The 15,366-nt window shown below is 41.8% G+C and overlaps 1 protein-coding gene across 3 annotated transcripts in view; it reads right to left on the bottom strand.

Annotated features, from left to right (window-relative positions):
• WDR37 (WD repeat domain 37) overlaps positions 1–15,366 on the bottom strand; it is a 66,615-nt gene that overhangs the window by 26,564 nt on the left and 24,685 nt on the right. For all 3 annotated transcript variants that reach the window (XM_046678458.1, XM_046678456.1, XM_046678457.1), the window contains exons 5-9: positions 15,248–15,312; positions 11,587–11,722; positions 10,186–10,257; positions 5,982–6,026; positions 4,062–4,138 (exon numbers count right to left, since the gene is read on the bottom strand). In XM_046678458.1, the coding sequence (XP_046534414.1) occupies positions 4,062–4,138; positions 5,982–6,026; positions 10,186–10,257; positions 11,587–11,722; positions 15,248–15,312 (395 nt within the window). The remainder of the gene's footprint in view (positions 1–4,061; positions 4,139–5,981; positions 6,027–10,185; positions 10,258–11,586; positions 11,723–15,247; positions 15,313–15,366) is intronic.

Raw genomic sequence — 15,366 nt, forward strand, 5'->3', positions numbered from 1 at the left:
AGTAAGTCATATTAAAGAATAATTATAAGCTCTTTCAACCCTAATTCAGCAAAGGACAAAGGTGGAAAAGTGAGATTTGTTTATGTATGTTTCTGCCAACAACTTAGTGATAATTAATCTATTTAACTTTAATCATTCTAGTGCCAGAAACATTTTAAGAGAGTGTCCAATAATTGTCAACTTAACCCTCACTAAATATTGACTGAGCACCAGCAGTCCACAGAACCAACAAGCCACTGCATCAGTGTTCTGACGTAGGAAGGGTCACTGGAAGCCACACAGGTAACAATTTCCAATTTTCATTTTCAAATGGAAAAAATTAACACCACTAAATTAAACTAATGACTCAATACCACACAACTAGTACAACACAGTGACTCACTGGGTAATGTGAAGTTGTTTACACTGCACACCAGATATTTCCTCATCAACAGAGCAGATGTCAAGCAAAACTCATTGGTCCAAACTAAAGAGAGAACGTCTGTCTGAACGCTGTACTGATTCAGAATAACAGATCTTAACAGATTGGAGTTTACTTCAAAATCTAGGATTAGAACTGCCATGTAAACCTGAGTGAAGGCTGACCAGCAAAAGTCCAAGAAAGTAAGTGACTTGGCTCTAAGAGCATCGTTGGCGCTGAGAGGTAACTGCAAAGGAGCGTCACCTACTCTTCATTCGGCAAGGCCACACAGAACCCCTCCCTGGCAAAGCTGCTGGAGCCGTTTCAGACTCTGACTATGAGACAGGCTCATCTCTAACTCAGATTGGGCTTTCCCTGGTTAGCCCCCAAAACCTGAGGCAGCAACTATGAAGCAGGAGAAGTCTCTGCATCCAATGCAAGCAAAATCATAAAGAAAATAAAGTCAATTTAATATTCTCAGTAAACTATTTTTTTAATGTAAGTACTGTACATAATCCTTCCTCTCTGACAAAACTAGTGCTATTAAATATTTGAAAAAAAAATCCATACAACGTTAACTCTTCCGAACTTTCTGAGCATTAATTTTCACCCCATCTGTCTGCCCTGTCCTCCATCAGCTCTCATTGTTTTTTTTTTCCCCTGCTTTTTCTCCCCAAATCCTCCCAGTACATAGTTGCATATTTTAGTTTTGGATCCCTCTAGCTGTGGTATGTGGGACGCCACCTCAGCGTAGCCTGACACATGGTGCCATGTCTGCACCCAGGATCCGAACCAGCGAAACCCTGGGCTGCTGAAGCGGAGCGCTCGAACTTAACCACTCAGCCACAGGGCCGGTCCCTCTCATTGTTTCCTGAATGAATATACGTGTTAAATATAGCACATCATAAATGCTTCAGTAATTCCACATGGGAAAAACTTCGTTAAGATACATAACACTCGGGGGCTGGCCCCGTGGCCGAGTGGTTAAGTTCACACGCTCCGCTGCAGGCGGCCCAGTGTTTCGTTGGTTCGAATCCTGGGCGCGGACATGGCACTGCTCATCAAACCAAGCTGAGGCGGCATCCCACATGCCACAAGTGGAAGGACCCACAACGAAGAATATACAACGATGCACTGGGGGGTTTTGGGGAGAAAAAGGAAAACAAAATTTTAAAAAACCTTTAAAAAAAAAAAAGACATAACACGCTCTATTAAAAAAGAACTGTTCAGACTTCTTAACTAAAGAAAACTCATTCTTACTCAACACAGGAATTTATTAATTGCTTAACCCTTCTCCAAATAAAACAATGTTTAAACTATTTAAAAAAAAAGAAAAAGTGAAGAAATATTCTAAGGCAAAAATATCAAAACTAGAAGATTACTATCGTACTCCCAAGAATTATAGCCAAAACGTACACCAAAACCTCATTTTCACTGGACCGTGTAAAATCATCTAGCTTCTCTGCTGATAGAGTACTTCTACCTGTATTAGCAGTGCAGGGAAGGTGCTACCCATCTGTGAAGACTAAACAGCAAAAAGCTGCCCTATAACAGAAACGAGATGGTCACTTCACTCCAAAGGATAATTACGATCTCTGCATGATTACAAATACAGGGTGTGGGGCTGAAGTGGCACAACTGTATCCAATAGTAGAAGACAAACAGTAATTGAAGGATTTATGGTTTAAATCTACAGATGTATTCTTCTTCCCAATATGCAACCTCACCAAGAACATACAATGGAAACGTCTCTTCAATAAATGGTATTGGGAAAACTGGACAGCCACACGCAAAAGAATGAAAGAAGACCATTATCTTACACCATACAGAAAAATCAACTCAACATGATTAAAAACTTGAATGTAAGACCTGAAACCACAAAACTCCTAGAAGAAAATATAAGCAGCACACTCGTCGACATGAGTCTTAGCAGTATCTTTTTGACTATCATGTCTCCTCAAGCAACGGAAACAAAAGAAAAACTAAACAAATCGGACTGTAACAGACTAAACAGCTTCTGCGTGGCAAAGGAAACCATGAACAAAATGAAAAGACAACACACCATCTTTAGAAAATATTTGCAAATCATGTATCTGATCAGGGCTTAATTTCCAAAATGTATAAAGAACTCATACAGCTCAACAACAAAAAAATGAACAACCCACCCAAAAAATGGTCAGAGGCTATGAACAGACATTTTTCTAAAGAAGATTTATAGATGGCCAACAGGCACATGAAAAGATGTCCAACATCACTAATTGTTAGGGAAATGCAAATCAAAGCTATGAGATATCACCTCGCACCCATTAGAATGGCTATAATTAACAAGACAAATAAGCGTTAGGTTGTGGAGAAAAGGGAACCCTCACACACTGCTGATGGGAATGCAAACTGATGGAGCCACTACAGAAAACAGCATGGAGATTTCTCAAAAAATTAAGAATAGAAATACCATATGATCCAGCTATTCCACTACTGGGTATTTATCCAAAGAACATGAAAAACGAATTTAAAAAGATATATGCACCTCTATGTTCATCGCAGCATTTTTCCCAATAGTCAAGACAAGGAAGCAACTCAAATGCCCATCAACAGATGAATGGATAAAGATGTAGTATATGTATACAATGGAATACTACTCAGCCATAAAAAAAAGACAGTATTGTGCCATTTGCAACAACATGGATGGAACTTGAGGATACTTATGCTAAGCAAAATAAGTCAGAGAAAGGCAAATACTGGATGATTTCACTCATAAATGGAAGATACACACATAGATAAGGGGAACAGATTGGTGGTTACCAAGGGGAAAAGGGTGGGGGAAGGGCAAAAGGGGTAAAGGGGCACTCATGTACGGTGGACAAATAAAAACTAGACTATTGGTGGTAAGCATGATGCAGTCTATACAGAAGCTGAAATAGAATGATGTACATCTAAAATTTATACAACGTTATAAATCAATGTGACCTCAATAAAAAAATATATATATACACAGCCTCTTTGGTTACCTACATTAATGATGTCATGCATGCCACTGACTTACATGTTTTTCTTATATGAAAGATAGACAAATTGTCTAAAATCAAATACCTAAAACATTAAGAAATATAATCTAATTATAAAATTTAAAACAATTAATGTTAAATGTTTAGTATTTGTGGAAAGGGAAGTGTAATGAACATATGCATATATAAATAAAGGTATTTCTTCTTAGACCCTGTCTTGGTCTGCTCAGGCTGCCAGAACAAAACACCAACCTCAGGTAGCCATGATCAAGGTGTGGCAGATTCGGTTTGGGTGAGGGCTCTCCTCTGGCCTGTGGACGGACACCTTCTCACTATGTCCCCACATGGCCTTTCCTAGGTGCGTGCAGGGAAAGAAAGCCATAAGAGCTCTCTGGTATCTCTTCTTGTAAGGACACTAATCCTGAGGGATCAGGGCCCCACCCTTATGACCTCATGCAACCTTAATTACTTCCTTAAAGGCCCATCTCCAAATACAGCCACACTGGGGGATTAGGGCTTCAATGTGGGAATCTAGGGGGACACACAAACTTTTAGTCTGTACAATATTACAAATTTATCCTAAAATTCACAAACATCCAGAACCCTACCAACATACCCCATGTCGTGTTTTCAGGGTAAGTAAATGTGCTGCTTACACTAGTGTCGGCAACAGGCTGAGGTGTTGGCAGCTGAACTGCGTATCTCCAAATGTGAGCAGTCTGATCTCCAGAAGCTGAGGAGAGAAATAGGGAGAAAGTTACCCAAAGTACACACCATGCATAAAATATACCTTTCGCGAGGCTCTAAGCATCATCAGACTTTGTAACTTAGTGATCATTAATGAGATGAACATATTTTACTTAGATAGCTATTTCTGAGACTGCATAACGTTACTGAGACCTGAGAAAATATGTAAAATTGAGATCATTACTTTTAAAAATATTCCCCCTTTCATTTTAGGGTAGAAAGTTGCAAAGGTTCAGAGAAAATTTACAAATAGTAGATTTCATTCTCCATATACCTAATCTAAGTAAAGTGAAATATAACTACACTATAACTTATAACTAAAATAGATTCCGAGGTATTTCAGAGAAGCGAGTAACAGACAAACGCATGTTCCCATCCACTCAACATCGAGGAGCCGCACAACCTGCCAGGTGCTCATTAGTATCAAGACCTCATTTTCACCAGCCAAGTCTGCAAGATGATGCCTGGACTTGGAAACAGAAAGACAGAGGGCAGCTGGAGGGCACAGCCAGGCCCACAGAGGTGCCGAGACGGCCACCTCACTCGCCTTTACAAGAGCCCGTCTGAACCCCACCTTCTCCTCGTGGCTGAAGAGCTTCCCAGAGAAGCGGCCACATGCGGATGGCAGTACACATCTCACAGTGTCAAATGAATTTACTGCCTGGCTTACAGTGTCTCTTGGAATCGGCATCAGAGCCAAACTCCATCTACCACTCCTCTCTCCAGTCGTACTACTTCATCCATCTCAGTTTCCATCAGCCCCTCTCTGAGAGGTCTCTTGATTTCCTCACCTCCTTTCCAATCCCTGGTTGTCACTGGTCTCTCCATCTTTCCTCTTCCCAATCACACAAGAAACAGCCAATTTAATAAGGTCTAAACTCCTCGCCTCCTTCACTCCCCAGACATTTATTAAGGTATCAACTAGCAAATGTGGTCGAGGCTGATGACTGTCAAACTGGCCTTCCCACCAGGTTCCACTCGCACGTAAAGCACTCGACTAGCCCTACTTCTGGGCTCTATTCCACAGACAACTAAATCTGGCCCGCAGGCCAAATCCAGGCAGCCACCCATTCTAAAGGCTTACTGCACACAGCCATGGCCACTCATCTGTGCACCTCTCTGCTGCCTCTAACTTAACACAGAGCTGAGTGGTTGTGACACACATCAAGTGACCTTCAAAGATGAAAACATTCACTTCTGATCAGCAGGAAAAAGCTTGCTGACCTCTGGTCTATCCAAACACTTTTCCTTCAAGATTATCAGCAGTGTCCCCAATTTCATAGGAAAAATCCTCACTACAATAATAGAAGTGTGTTTAAAAACACTATATAAAATTACGACAAACCCAAGCTTCCACAGTGTAGAAGAACTACCTAGAAAAGAAAAAAAACACTGGCTCTGCAGATGACCATGATGACGTGAGACTCCTGTTTCTCTCTTTTCTGTATTTTGGGTGCATACAGGATTAGGACTAGGCAGGAATGACAGGGCTTCAGAGAACCGAATTACAGTCCACTGAGAATCGTCACAGCGCAAGCAGGCAGTGGCAATGAAGTGCTTCATAAAAAGACTTCTAGAGGAACAGGAGTCAATTTTAATCTCACAATAAAGTCAAGGTCATCTAACTCTCAATCCACTACAGTTAAAAAAACCAATCTATTCAAAGTATTTTTCTGTATTCATTCCTCACTTAATTCATAAAATGTCTACTAACAACTAACTTTGGTAAAAGGCGTGGATAATCCTGACACTATGTATAGGGAGGGAAAGATTACAGCTGTTTTAAGATTATCAATAACTTCATTCAATAAAGAAAAAAATCAACATACCAGTGAGAGCCAACTGCTCTGATGGATGAAATTTTATAGAATTTACTGCAAAATAAAAAAATTACAAAAACAGGTTTAAATTAACAAAAAAGATATCATCAATATTTATTATAGCTACAACGTGTGATGCAGTTAAACTTCAAAATTAAAAGAACTATACTAATTCAATATTAGATCTTCCCATTCAATTAAACTATGAATAAATGTATAAGTTAAACAGAACAGAGATACAGTAAAAATTATCGCACTGCTCAAACACAGGACACACAGAAAAAGAATATTAACAATCTATTTCTTTTTACAGGTAGGGAAGTTATCTAGATTTAAAAATAAATCAGGACAAAAAAAGAAAACGTGATTACGACAGCAAGCAGAGGCAGCTGGCAGTTGGGGACACTGTTCTTGCCTACCCGCTGGCCATGAGCCCACCCTCCCTGCTCCCCGGCTCTCAGAAACGCAGTGTGTTCCACTCCAGGAGGAGACACCAGGAACTCAGAGCACAGGCCTGCAGCATAATAGGGAAGATGGGGATCAGGCTAGGATAGTCAGGATACCTTCCCAGGCTCCTCTCCAAACGTGGGAGTGAACTGGGTGTTGAAGGCCATGGAGGCAGTGGGACCTGAAGGCCCAGATCCCTCAGAAAAGGTGAGCAGAAGACGTGGGCCTCCAGGCACTGCCAACGAACGCCTGCCCTGGGCACACAGAAGGCAGACTCGAGGGGCAGAGGAGCCAGGGTACAGGAGACAAGGTGGAAGCACAGGGCCTGTGAAGGCGAGCCCTTGAGGACAGCACCCTTGGAAGAAGAGAAGGCCGACACACTGGTGTTTCCAACGCTGAAGCCCCCTCCCATCACCAGGCCTCACTAAACCAAGGCCAGCATGCACACCCCATCTGCTCTGGAGAGACAGCGAATCTCCCCAGATGAGGGGACACCATGCAGGGCCCGCACAAATTTTTCACATGTAATGCCAGGTCATAAAGTAAAAATGACTAGGCAGAAAAAGGTCCCGTGAAGAAAGAGAGTGAGAGAAATGCACAGGGCTGAGGCACGTGCTAGAAGATGGCACACAGAGGTGAATGGAACACGACCTCAGCCTGAGGGACTGAAGACACTCACCATGGAGAAAAGGAAACAGAAACCACAGAAAAGAGGAAAGGAAATGTGTTACCAGCACCTCAGGAAACAGGTTCAGATGACTGGGAACCAAGAAGAAATGGACCAGATAAGCAATCCCACAGGAATCCAAGCACTGAGGTTAGAAGTTGCACTTAAAATAATGGTGCTTCCACTCCACATATACCAGAACAGCTAAATTAGAACCCAGCACACAGAGAGAACATGGACCAACCAGACTCCCCACACTGCTGGCATAATGGAGGGCAAAGGAACACAAGCAGGCACTGTGGAAAATGTCTGCTAGCAAGGAGCACCCCATACAATCCCACCTACAGGGAGTCGCACCCAGAAATGACTATGTGCATACGCATATATATGCCAGATCAAATAGGAACTCGACACCTATAATTATCTCTAATAGAAAACTGGAAAGATCCTAATAAACCGCAGACTATCCCAGTACTGTAGTGCCAGACAGCAAGAGTCACATAGCAAGAATGCCACACAGCAACGCAGCAACGACAAACACAGCACAGACCAATCCCACAGTCAGGACCCAAAGCTGGGAGGTGGCCTCAGGTCTTACCACTGCATAAAAATCTGAGCTGCACACTTGTGATTTGAGAGCTCTTCAGTGTGTATGCCACACTGCAATCAGCAGTTTACAGAGGCAGCAGAGAATGAGCAATCCCAGGCCCCACCAACACCGTGGTACTGGGCTGACCAGGAGTGAGCTGCAAGTCGGCATGAGCACTGGCTGGAGGCCCAGAGGGCACCCGCTCGCCCCCACACTTCACCTTCTCACCCAAGCAAAAACAGGTTCAGTTTCTTGACTAATTAGAGGGATAAAAGAAGATTTTGCATAATGTTATGATAAAAAGGAACTTTCAGAGAATAAGAAAAAACCAGAGAAAATTAAAAACATGACAGCATGAAGGGTTTTTTTCAGCGCATGGGCTGAGAGATGAAGTTCAGGAAATCTCCTAGAAATAAAGAAAAAATATGGTAGAAAATGAAAGAGAAAAAAATAATAAAATAAGAGAAACAGTGTGGGAGTTCAAACATTCTGATAGAAATTCCAAAACACACGACTACTTCCCAGAACTTACATTTCCAGATTGGAAAGTCTCACCCAATGTGCAAAACAATTAAAAAAAAAAAACAAACAGGCCTACAGAAAAAATCCCAAAAGCTTCGAGAGAGATGTGTGATCACCCATGAAGGACCACGGTTGAAAACAGCACTAACCTTTTTAACAAGAATCCCGGAAGCCAAAGAATATGGGACACTATAACACCACCTCCCAATTTCTGAGAGAAAACTATTTCCTACACAGAAGACCATACTCAGCCAAATTACCAAGTATAAAGGTAAAATATACCTTTCAGACATTTAGGGTCTCAAAAAGTTTCCTCTAAGAAACCTTTTATAAGGAAGCCACTGAAAAAGAGAGGCTTCCCTGAAGAGAGAGAAAAATGGGACCCAGAACAGAAAGCAGGCCCCAAGGGAGCAAGGCAGAGTGACACCCCAGGAGGAGACAGGAGGGGACTTGCAGGGCAGCACTGAGGAACCAGGTACCAAAGCCGCCCAGAGGGAGCGGAGGCCCAGAGGACCCGCTGAGTCTGCTCACGTAAAAGGAAGGTCACATGTGCAGCAGAATGTAAGGACAAACCAGGGACACAGATAAATGAGGTGACAAGAAAACAAGGCAACCCTTCTCTTCAGAGAAAACACAACGGGGATTGCAAGTACAGTGCGTAAGTGGGTAGTCACGAACAACGCAGATGTGGCCAAAATTAGTAAACCGGAATGTCCCATTTAAACAAAAATCGTGCTCTAGATACTCGGCAATGACAAGAGAAGAATCTATGTGGCAAGTGAGTAAATCTTCATCTTCCTTAATTGCGTCACTTCTTTGTCTAAAATTCAAAATTAGGAAACAACAGAGTACTATTAGAAAAATGGAAGAAAAAAGCAGACTACTCAGAACTGTTACAAGTGGCTGCCTGGCTGCCTTTCTGGGAAGTGAAAATATAGAGGAGAGATGAGGCAGGAGACTGCTGTTAATTTTTTATACACAATAATAATAATGCCTTATTAATTTTTAGACTATGTGTACGTATTTAATTTTTTAATGTTTTTTAAAGAGTAAATCTGAAGTGAGGAAGCAGAAATAGAGAACACAGCATGCACACATTTAACAAGGTCTGGCTATGTTGCTGAGCACCTATTCCATCCACCCCAGGGACCCAGCAGCGAAGAGACACAGGGTTCAGGGAGACAGTGGGTATAAGCCAGAGAGGAAGAGGCGAGGCGGCACCATGGGGGAGGATGTTCAGTGTGGGGAAGGCGTGAGCTTGCTCACACGCTGAGGGCAACACCCTGGCAAGACAGACACAGGCAGAAGAGACAGGGACACCTGAAGGAGTAATGCCCCAAGAAAGAGAAGAGCCTGGGTCCACAGCCCTGACAGGACAACAGACACATCCTCCACCAATGCCGACAAGAGGACGCTCAGATGATGTCTGTAGGTGGGGGCAGACGTGAGTCCAGAAGTGGGAGACAGACACCATCTCTGAGTTTGTCTACAAAAGTTAAGGCATGGTAGTGGCTGGTGAGGGGCGAGGGAGCCAGAAGGCAGCCTGACAGACAGACTAGAGATGATGCATTCCAGGCGGAAGGAACCACAAAGGGCCGGGAAATGTGAAGTCTGGCAGGAACAGTGGTCCAAGCAGGGGTACAACTGAGGCGGCAGGAAAGAGGTGCTGCATTAACTGCAGGCAAGAAGCCCAGCAAGAGACGCACCGCTCACAAGGCCCAAACGCTGCCCTTGTAGATCACTGCACCAGAAGTCAACCTCTAGAACAATTCAGTTCCAACACTGTCTACGTGTGGCTTTCTATGGAACAGTAAATAAAACCGAGATAACAACTATTTGTGCACTGTTGCGGGAGCTGAGCTTTCCCTTTATGAAGCTCCCACAGCCAGAGGCGCAAGTCTGCCTGTCCGTCTGTGAGAATGCCCAGCTGTCCCGACAGCAGGGTCACCACACCGCCATCAAAGACCCGTCGGCCTCATGACGCTCACCTGAACCCACGTGGCCTGTGTACTTGACGAGGCACCTTCCAGTCTCTATACTCCACAGCAAAGCCGTGTGATCTGCAAGGTCAAAACAAACAAGAGTAACTAAGCTGCCAACAACTTCACAGTCTTTCTAAAAAAAGAAGATAAACATTCTAAAAATGAGAAGTTACATTACCACTAATATCTACTGCAACTCTGATTATACTACACGGTAACTCAACTGACCAAACAAAACATTTCCAAGAGGGGAGAAGGCAGTGACTTGTCTGAGGTCATGGAACTGCAAAATGAAACCAGGCCCTTGATCTGAGGTCACTCTCACTCACTGCCCGACTTCAGACTTGAATACAGATGTCACATACGTCATGGCTTCATTATTTTGTTGAAATACGAAGACTTTTACCACCACAAAATATTCAACTGCAAATAGCAGGTAGAAACGCAAATCCAGGTACAAATTATTTGAGAAAATAAATATTCATTTGGACCTTTCCTCTTATGGGCATAACAATAAAAAGATAAAAAGTAGACTTAATAGGAAAATCTGAAAAATAAATGCCAATTATCCAAATGAGATTTCAGAAATATCAGAAAAGGACTCTTTTATTATTTTTTTAAATTGTTAATTTCCCAAACAATCTGGGGTGCTCATGTATGAACATAGTTTTAAACAGAGAAAGAACTTTCTTCATCATCCCAAGCAGTTTACCATTTCCTGTCTCCACTTTAAAAGGCAGAATCTAGTGAGTAACTTCTCACAAGCTGGAAAAGCCATTTTCAACAAGTGAACACCATTTTTAATTTTAGCAATTCTTATCTGAAGGGGTATTAGGTTAATACCCCTGACAGCTCAGCTGCACCTTAGACAGCTTTCAAAAAGTATCTTTAATGAGAAAGAAAGCGATCTCTCTAACGCCCACCCCATGACTCTCTCAGGCAAATGCAGGCTCACCAGCAGCCCCCCTTCCACCTAAATCCTGGACCGCGTGGCCCTTCCAGAGATCACACAGCACTGCCCTTGGCTGTACCTCACAAGTGGGAAAAAATGGGACACGTATTTTCAAAGCAGATGCACATTAGATTATGAATAACAAGAAAGCCAATCAAAAAAGCACCTAATATGTTTAAAAGACATTCCGCCTTACGTTGCCTCTACCATTCAAACAGGATTCCTTAACACAGCGGGCTGAGTCCCAGAGCCGGTGTTAACTCACTCAGATGTGTCATCACGCTCACGGACTGCACAAGGCCTGACAAAGGCCGTCAGAACTAAGCGGGTCAAGACTAAGAGCTCTGGTTTCAATGACTGCTCGGCCACACATCTGCTTCCAGGATCACTCTGCTCCCAGCATCTGCCCCAGCTGCCAGTCATGCCCAACAAGCGGCAGCTAGTTCTGGACTCACCAGCAGACGCAGTCCCCAGCACCACGGGCTGTGTCCTCGCCACACTGACATCCCAGATGCCGTCCCTGTGACCAATGTACTCCTTCACGAGCTGGCACACGGCCCTCGATGTGGTGGTCTTGAAGCTGGAGACGATCTAAAATCATGATGGGAAGGAAGGAGTATTGTAGACAATTTACTGAGTGAATGTTTTTGAGTTAAAAAAGGTAAAGAAGAAGTTGTCTTGAAAATGCATAAATCATTGAATAGAATATTTAAAACATTAAAGGAACAGAACATAAGCACAAAAATTGGCCCATCCAGCTGGATATCCCAAAAAGGAATGAACACCCTACAAAGGCCTCGGAAGCCGCCCACAGCTCCCCCACACTTCGTATAAGCATGCCCTGCCAGAGAAGAAGGGCCTACTTATAGCTGCAGTCACTCTTCCACAAGTCCAAATCATCAGACAAAATTTCAAAATTCTTTTAAAAAAAAAAAAACAGAGAGCTAGGAGGACATGAAAAAGTCAGGAAGGCATACCCCAAACCCTTAACACTAATTACTTTTATTGTTGGGGGACTTTCATTTTTTTCTGTTTTTGGTAATTTACACCAGCCACATATTATCAGGAAGAAAACAGCCCCAGGTAGGGAGGAATCAAAAGAAGACACTTCTAACAGATGAGGTTTGTCCAACATTGTTTATTGAGCACACAGAGCACCAGCACTGTGCTAGGAGGGGACACAGAGCAGAGTGACAGCAGGCCCTGTCCCCGGGCAGCGCAGTCTCACAGGGACAAGACACGAGAACACACAGGTGCACATGATGGTGAGACATTGTCTAGTACGATACACACAGCAAACAACTCTTACTTTCTCTTCTAGGAAAAACAGAAAGTGCATGAGGAAGACACTAAACACAAAGAATTCTTCCGTTTGGGTTTTAAATTGTTCTCAGACAAAAGAATGGCTTTTCAGCTTGTAAGTCAATCAGAACAATGTAGATTAATCAGAATACTGAAACTGTAAAATCAAGTGAAAAGGAAATATTGGTGGTATTATCAGCTGTTTTAAACACTGATTCAGCAAAGCCCTGAAAATGTATCTAAGAATATGATCACATTAAAATAACAATCCACTGTTACATCCATTTGGGTATGAGCATTCAAATTACTCCTGATATACAGTGAAAGACTGAAACAAGACACTTGATGAAGAGACCGACTCCTTCACCAGTAATAGAAACAGGCTCCATTTGACTTGCTCAAACTTAAAAGGAATTACAAAAGGACCTGCTCAACTGCAAACCCACCATCATCATCTTTTTCTTTTTGAAAGCTTTCATCCTATTCAACCTAGCAAAAGTGTCCCTCCACAACAGAGAAAAGTGCTTCCGCTGGCACAGTGCCATTCCAACATTAAATAACATAACATTTAGGAGAGAGTAAAGTTAACAGGCAAAGCTTTCCCCCCAATAAGTGGTGGTAAATTTCACTTCCAAGCCTCTCGCCATTTCTAACACAGTATTATCATGAAGAGAAATGAACCACTGGGACCACATTTCACCGACCCCATTCGAACGGTTAGAACAGAGGGTCACTGCTGCGGGACTCACGCCAACCGCGTTTCTGGTGGAATTTTGGAAGAAGATAATATGCTGTTTATGAATATTGTAACGAATCATTACATGCGTTGCCTCCAAATGCCCATTACACTTTGACCACCTATTAACTATTTGTTCTTAAAAATGTTGACTTAGTCACAACTGCAAAGAGGCCCAACAAAAGAGACTGAATTACTCAGAGGGAACATTCATGACATAAAAGCAGCAGAATGAAGCAACAAATTGATGCTTACCCTGTCATCTTAATTATCACTTTAACTGAGATACAATCTACAGTGCTTTAAAAAAAGAAAGGGCTTTTTTCACAATGAAAGACACCTATCCTTACAAAAACATGCATGAAACATTTTCACAAGTTCCTTTAAAGAGGTTTGCTGGTTAGACTGCCACGACTCCCACCCAAAAGGCATGGGAGACATGTCCTTAGCCACCAGGCAGGGAAGCCCACTTCAGGTTCACTTCTGCTTTTATTAATGCACTTCGGTTTCCCACTATCTCACCACACACACTACTCGCCTTTCTGGGCTGAGTCAGGAGGGAAGGAATGTTGCATTCAAGCTTACTACCACCTCGTTGTATTCATGCCTAGCTCTACTAGCAGATCATTCTGCTACTAAGAATACATGCAGCACAGATCAGAATATATTCTGGTATCAGATTTCTTCTTCAACTTTCAGATAATGTCTTACATTTTCATTATTATTCTTTAAGATCGGTACACACAGTGCGTACAATGCTGTGAGGATAATTAGTCATACGTTTCTTACAAATTCAGATGAATTTCTAGTATCTAAAATGAGTGAGGCTTCAAATATCTCGAATACACATTTTTTAAAGCAAAGTATTACTGTACATATCCTTTGCCCAAGTCTTATTTTTTACTACTCATGGTAAGGGATAACTTTATATAATCCTTTCATCCTGTACTTCACAAATGCTCAGAAAGTTTTAGAATTCCAAACCATACATTGTATACATAACCTAGAACCACTGGAATAAGTAATGTAATTCAAGATAATATAACAAGCAGTTAAATGAGGAAGAACATAATCTCACACTACATTTTGAATAGAAAGTTTAATGTTATTAAAAACTTCAAAACTAGTAAGTGTAAGCTTGATAATAAGTAACAAAAAATTTTTTTAATTAGCCACTTACATTCTAGAGTTACCAAAGGAAACACAAGAAAATGTTAGCAATATTCAGATTTTTTTTTTAACAACAAAGAATTATCAAAAACTTTCAAATAAGCAGAAACAGCAGTAAGAATGAATCTGGTCTGTCAACTGCAGTTAATCTCACTTTGGATATCATGCTAAATAACTTTAAGCTCAAGGGAACAAACTAGAAAAACAGAAAGCTAACCATAACTCTTTACGACATCATAGCAGATGCACCACAACTTTCAACTTTTCCCTCAGGCTTAGCAAAAGGAATGCATTCATGAAGGTTAGGTAATTAATTTACCTTTTACATATTTAAAACACCCCAGAGTAGAGACCCATACAAAATTACCTTAAAATATTACTTTATAGTAGCACTCCCCCATAGGTAAATTAATTCCCAAATAATTAAATCTTTGCCACTTTAAAGAAAAAGCAAAATACCACGAATGTCCCTACTTGCCTTGGAGGTAGACCTTTACTTCCTGATCATACTTAGAAAATTAGAGAATAGAAGAGGGAATTAAAATGGAACTATGGCTCAGAACATAATTTTCATTGCTTTATACCCATTTCTTAGCTTTCTCCAAATTCAGAGTCTCTATATCAAGCCAAATAACAATACAAAGTGTTATTTCCCCTCAAAAAAGGCAATATATTTCATAATGAATAAGGTATTAAGTTCAGAATTAGGGCAGGTTAGTGTCTAAGTGTCTATACACGTGGTCATTTAACATATCTATGATACTCCCTTTAAAAATCAAATTGTCCTAAACACCAGAAGTTTATCTTTTGCTATTACACATTTCTAATTGGAAAATATGCAACTTGAAGTACACATCTGCACACCTCAAGCACCACATGACCGGCCCGAGTGCCAGCGCCCTGCATACCTTGCTGGTGGAGGCCTTGTAAGTGGTCTTCAGCTTCTGAGAAAGCTGGCTGGTACTGTGACTGGCTGCAGAGACAGAGTCAACAATCAGAGACAATCATATAACCAAAGAGTCACAGA

This window comes from Equus quagga, chromosome 12, assembly GCF_021613505.1.
Source record: "Equus quagga isolate Etosha38 chromosome 12, UCLA_HA_Equagga_1.0, whole genome shotgun sequence".
Classification (NCBI taxonomy): Eukaryota; Metazoa; Chordata; class Mammalia; order Perissodactyla; family Equidae; genus Equus; species Equus quagga.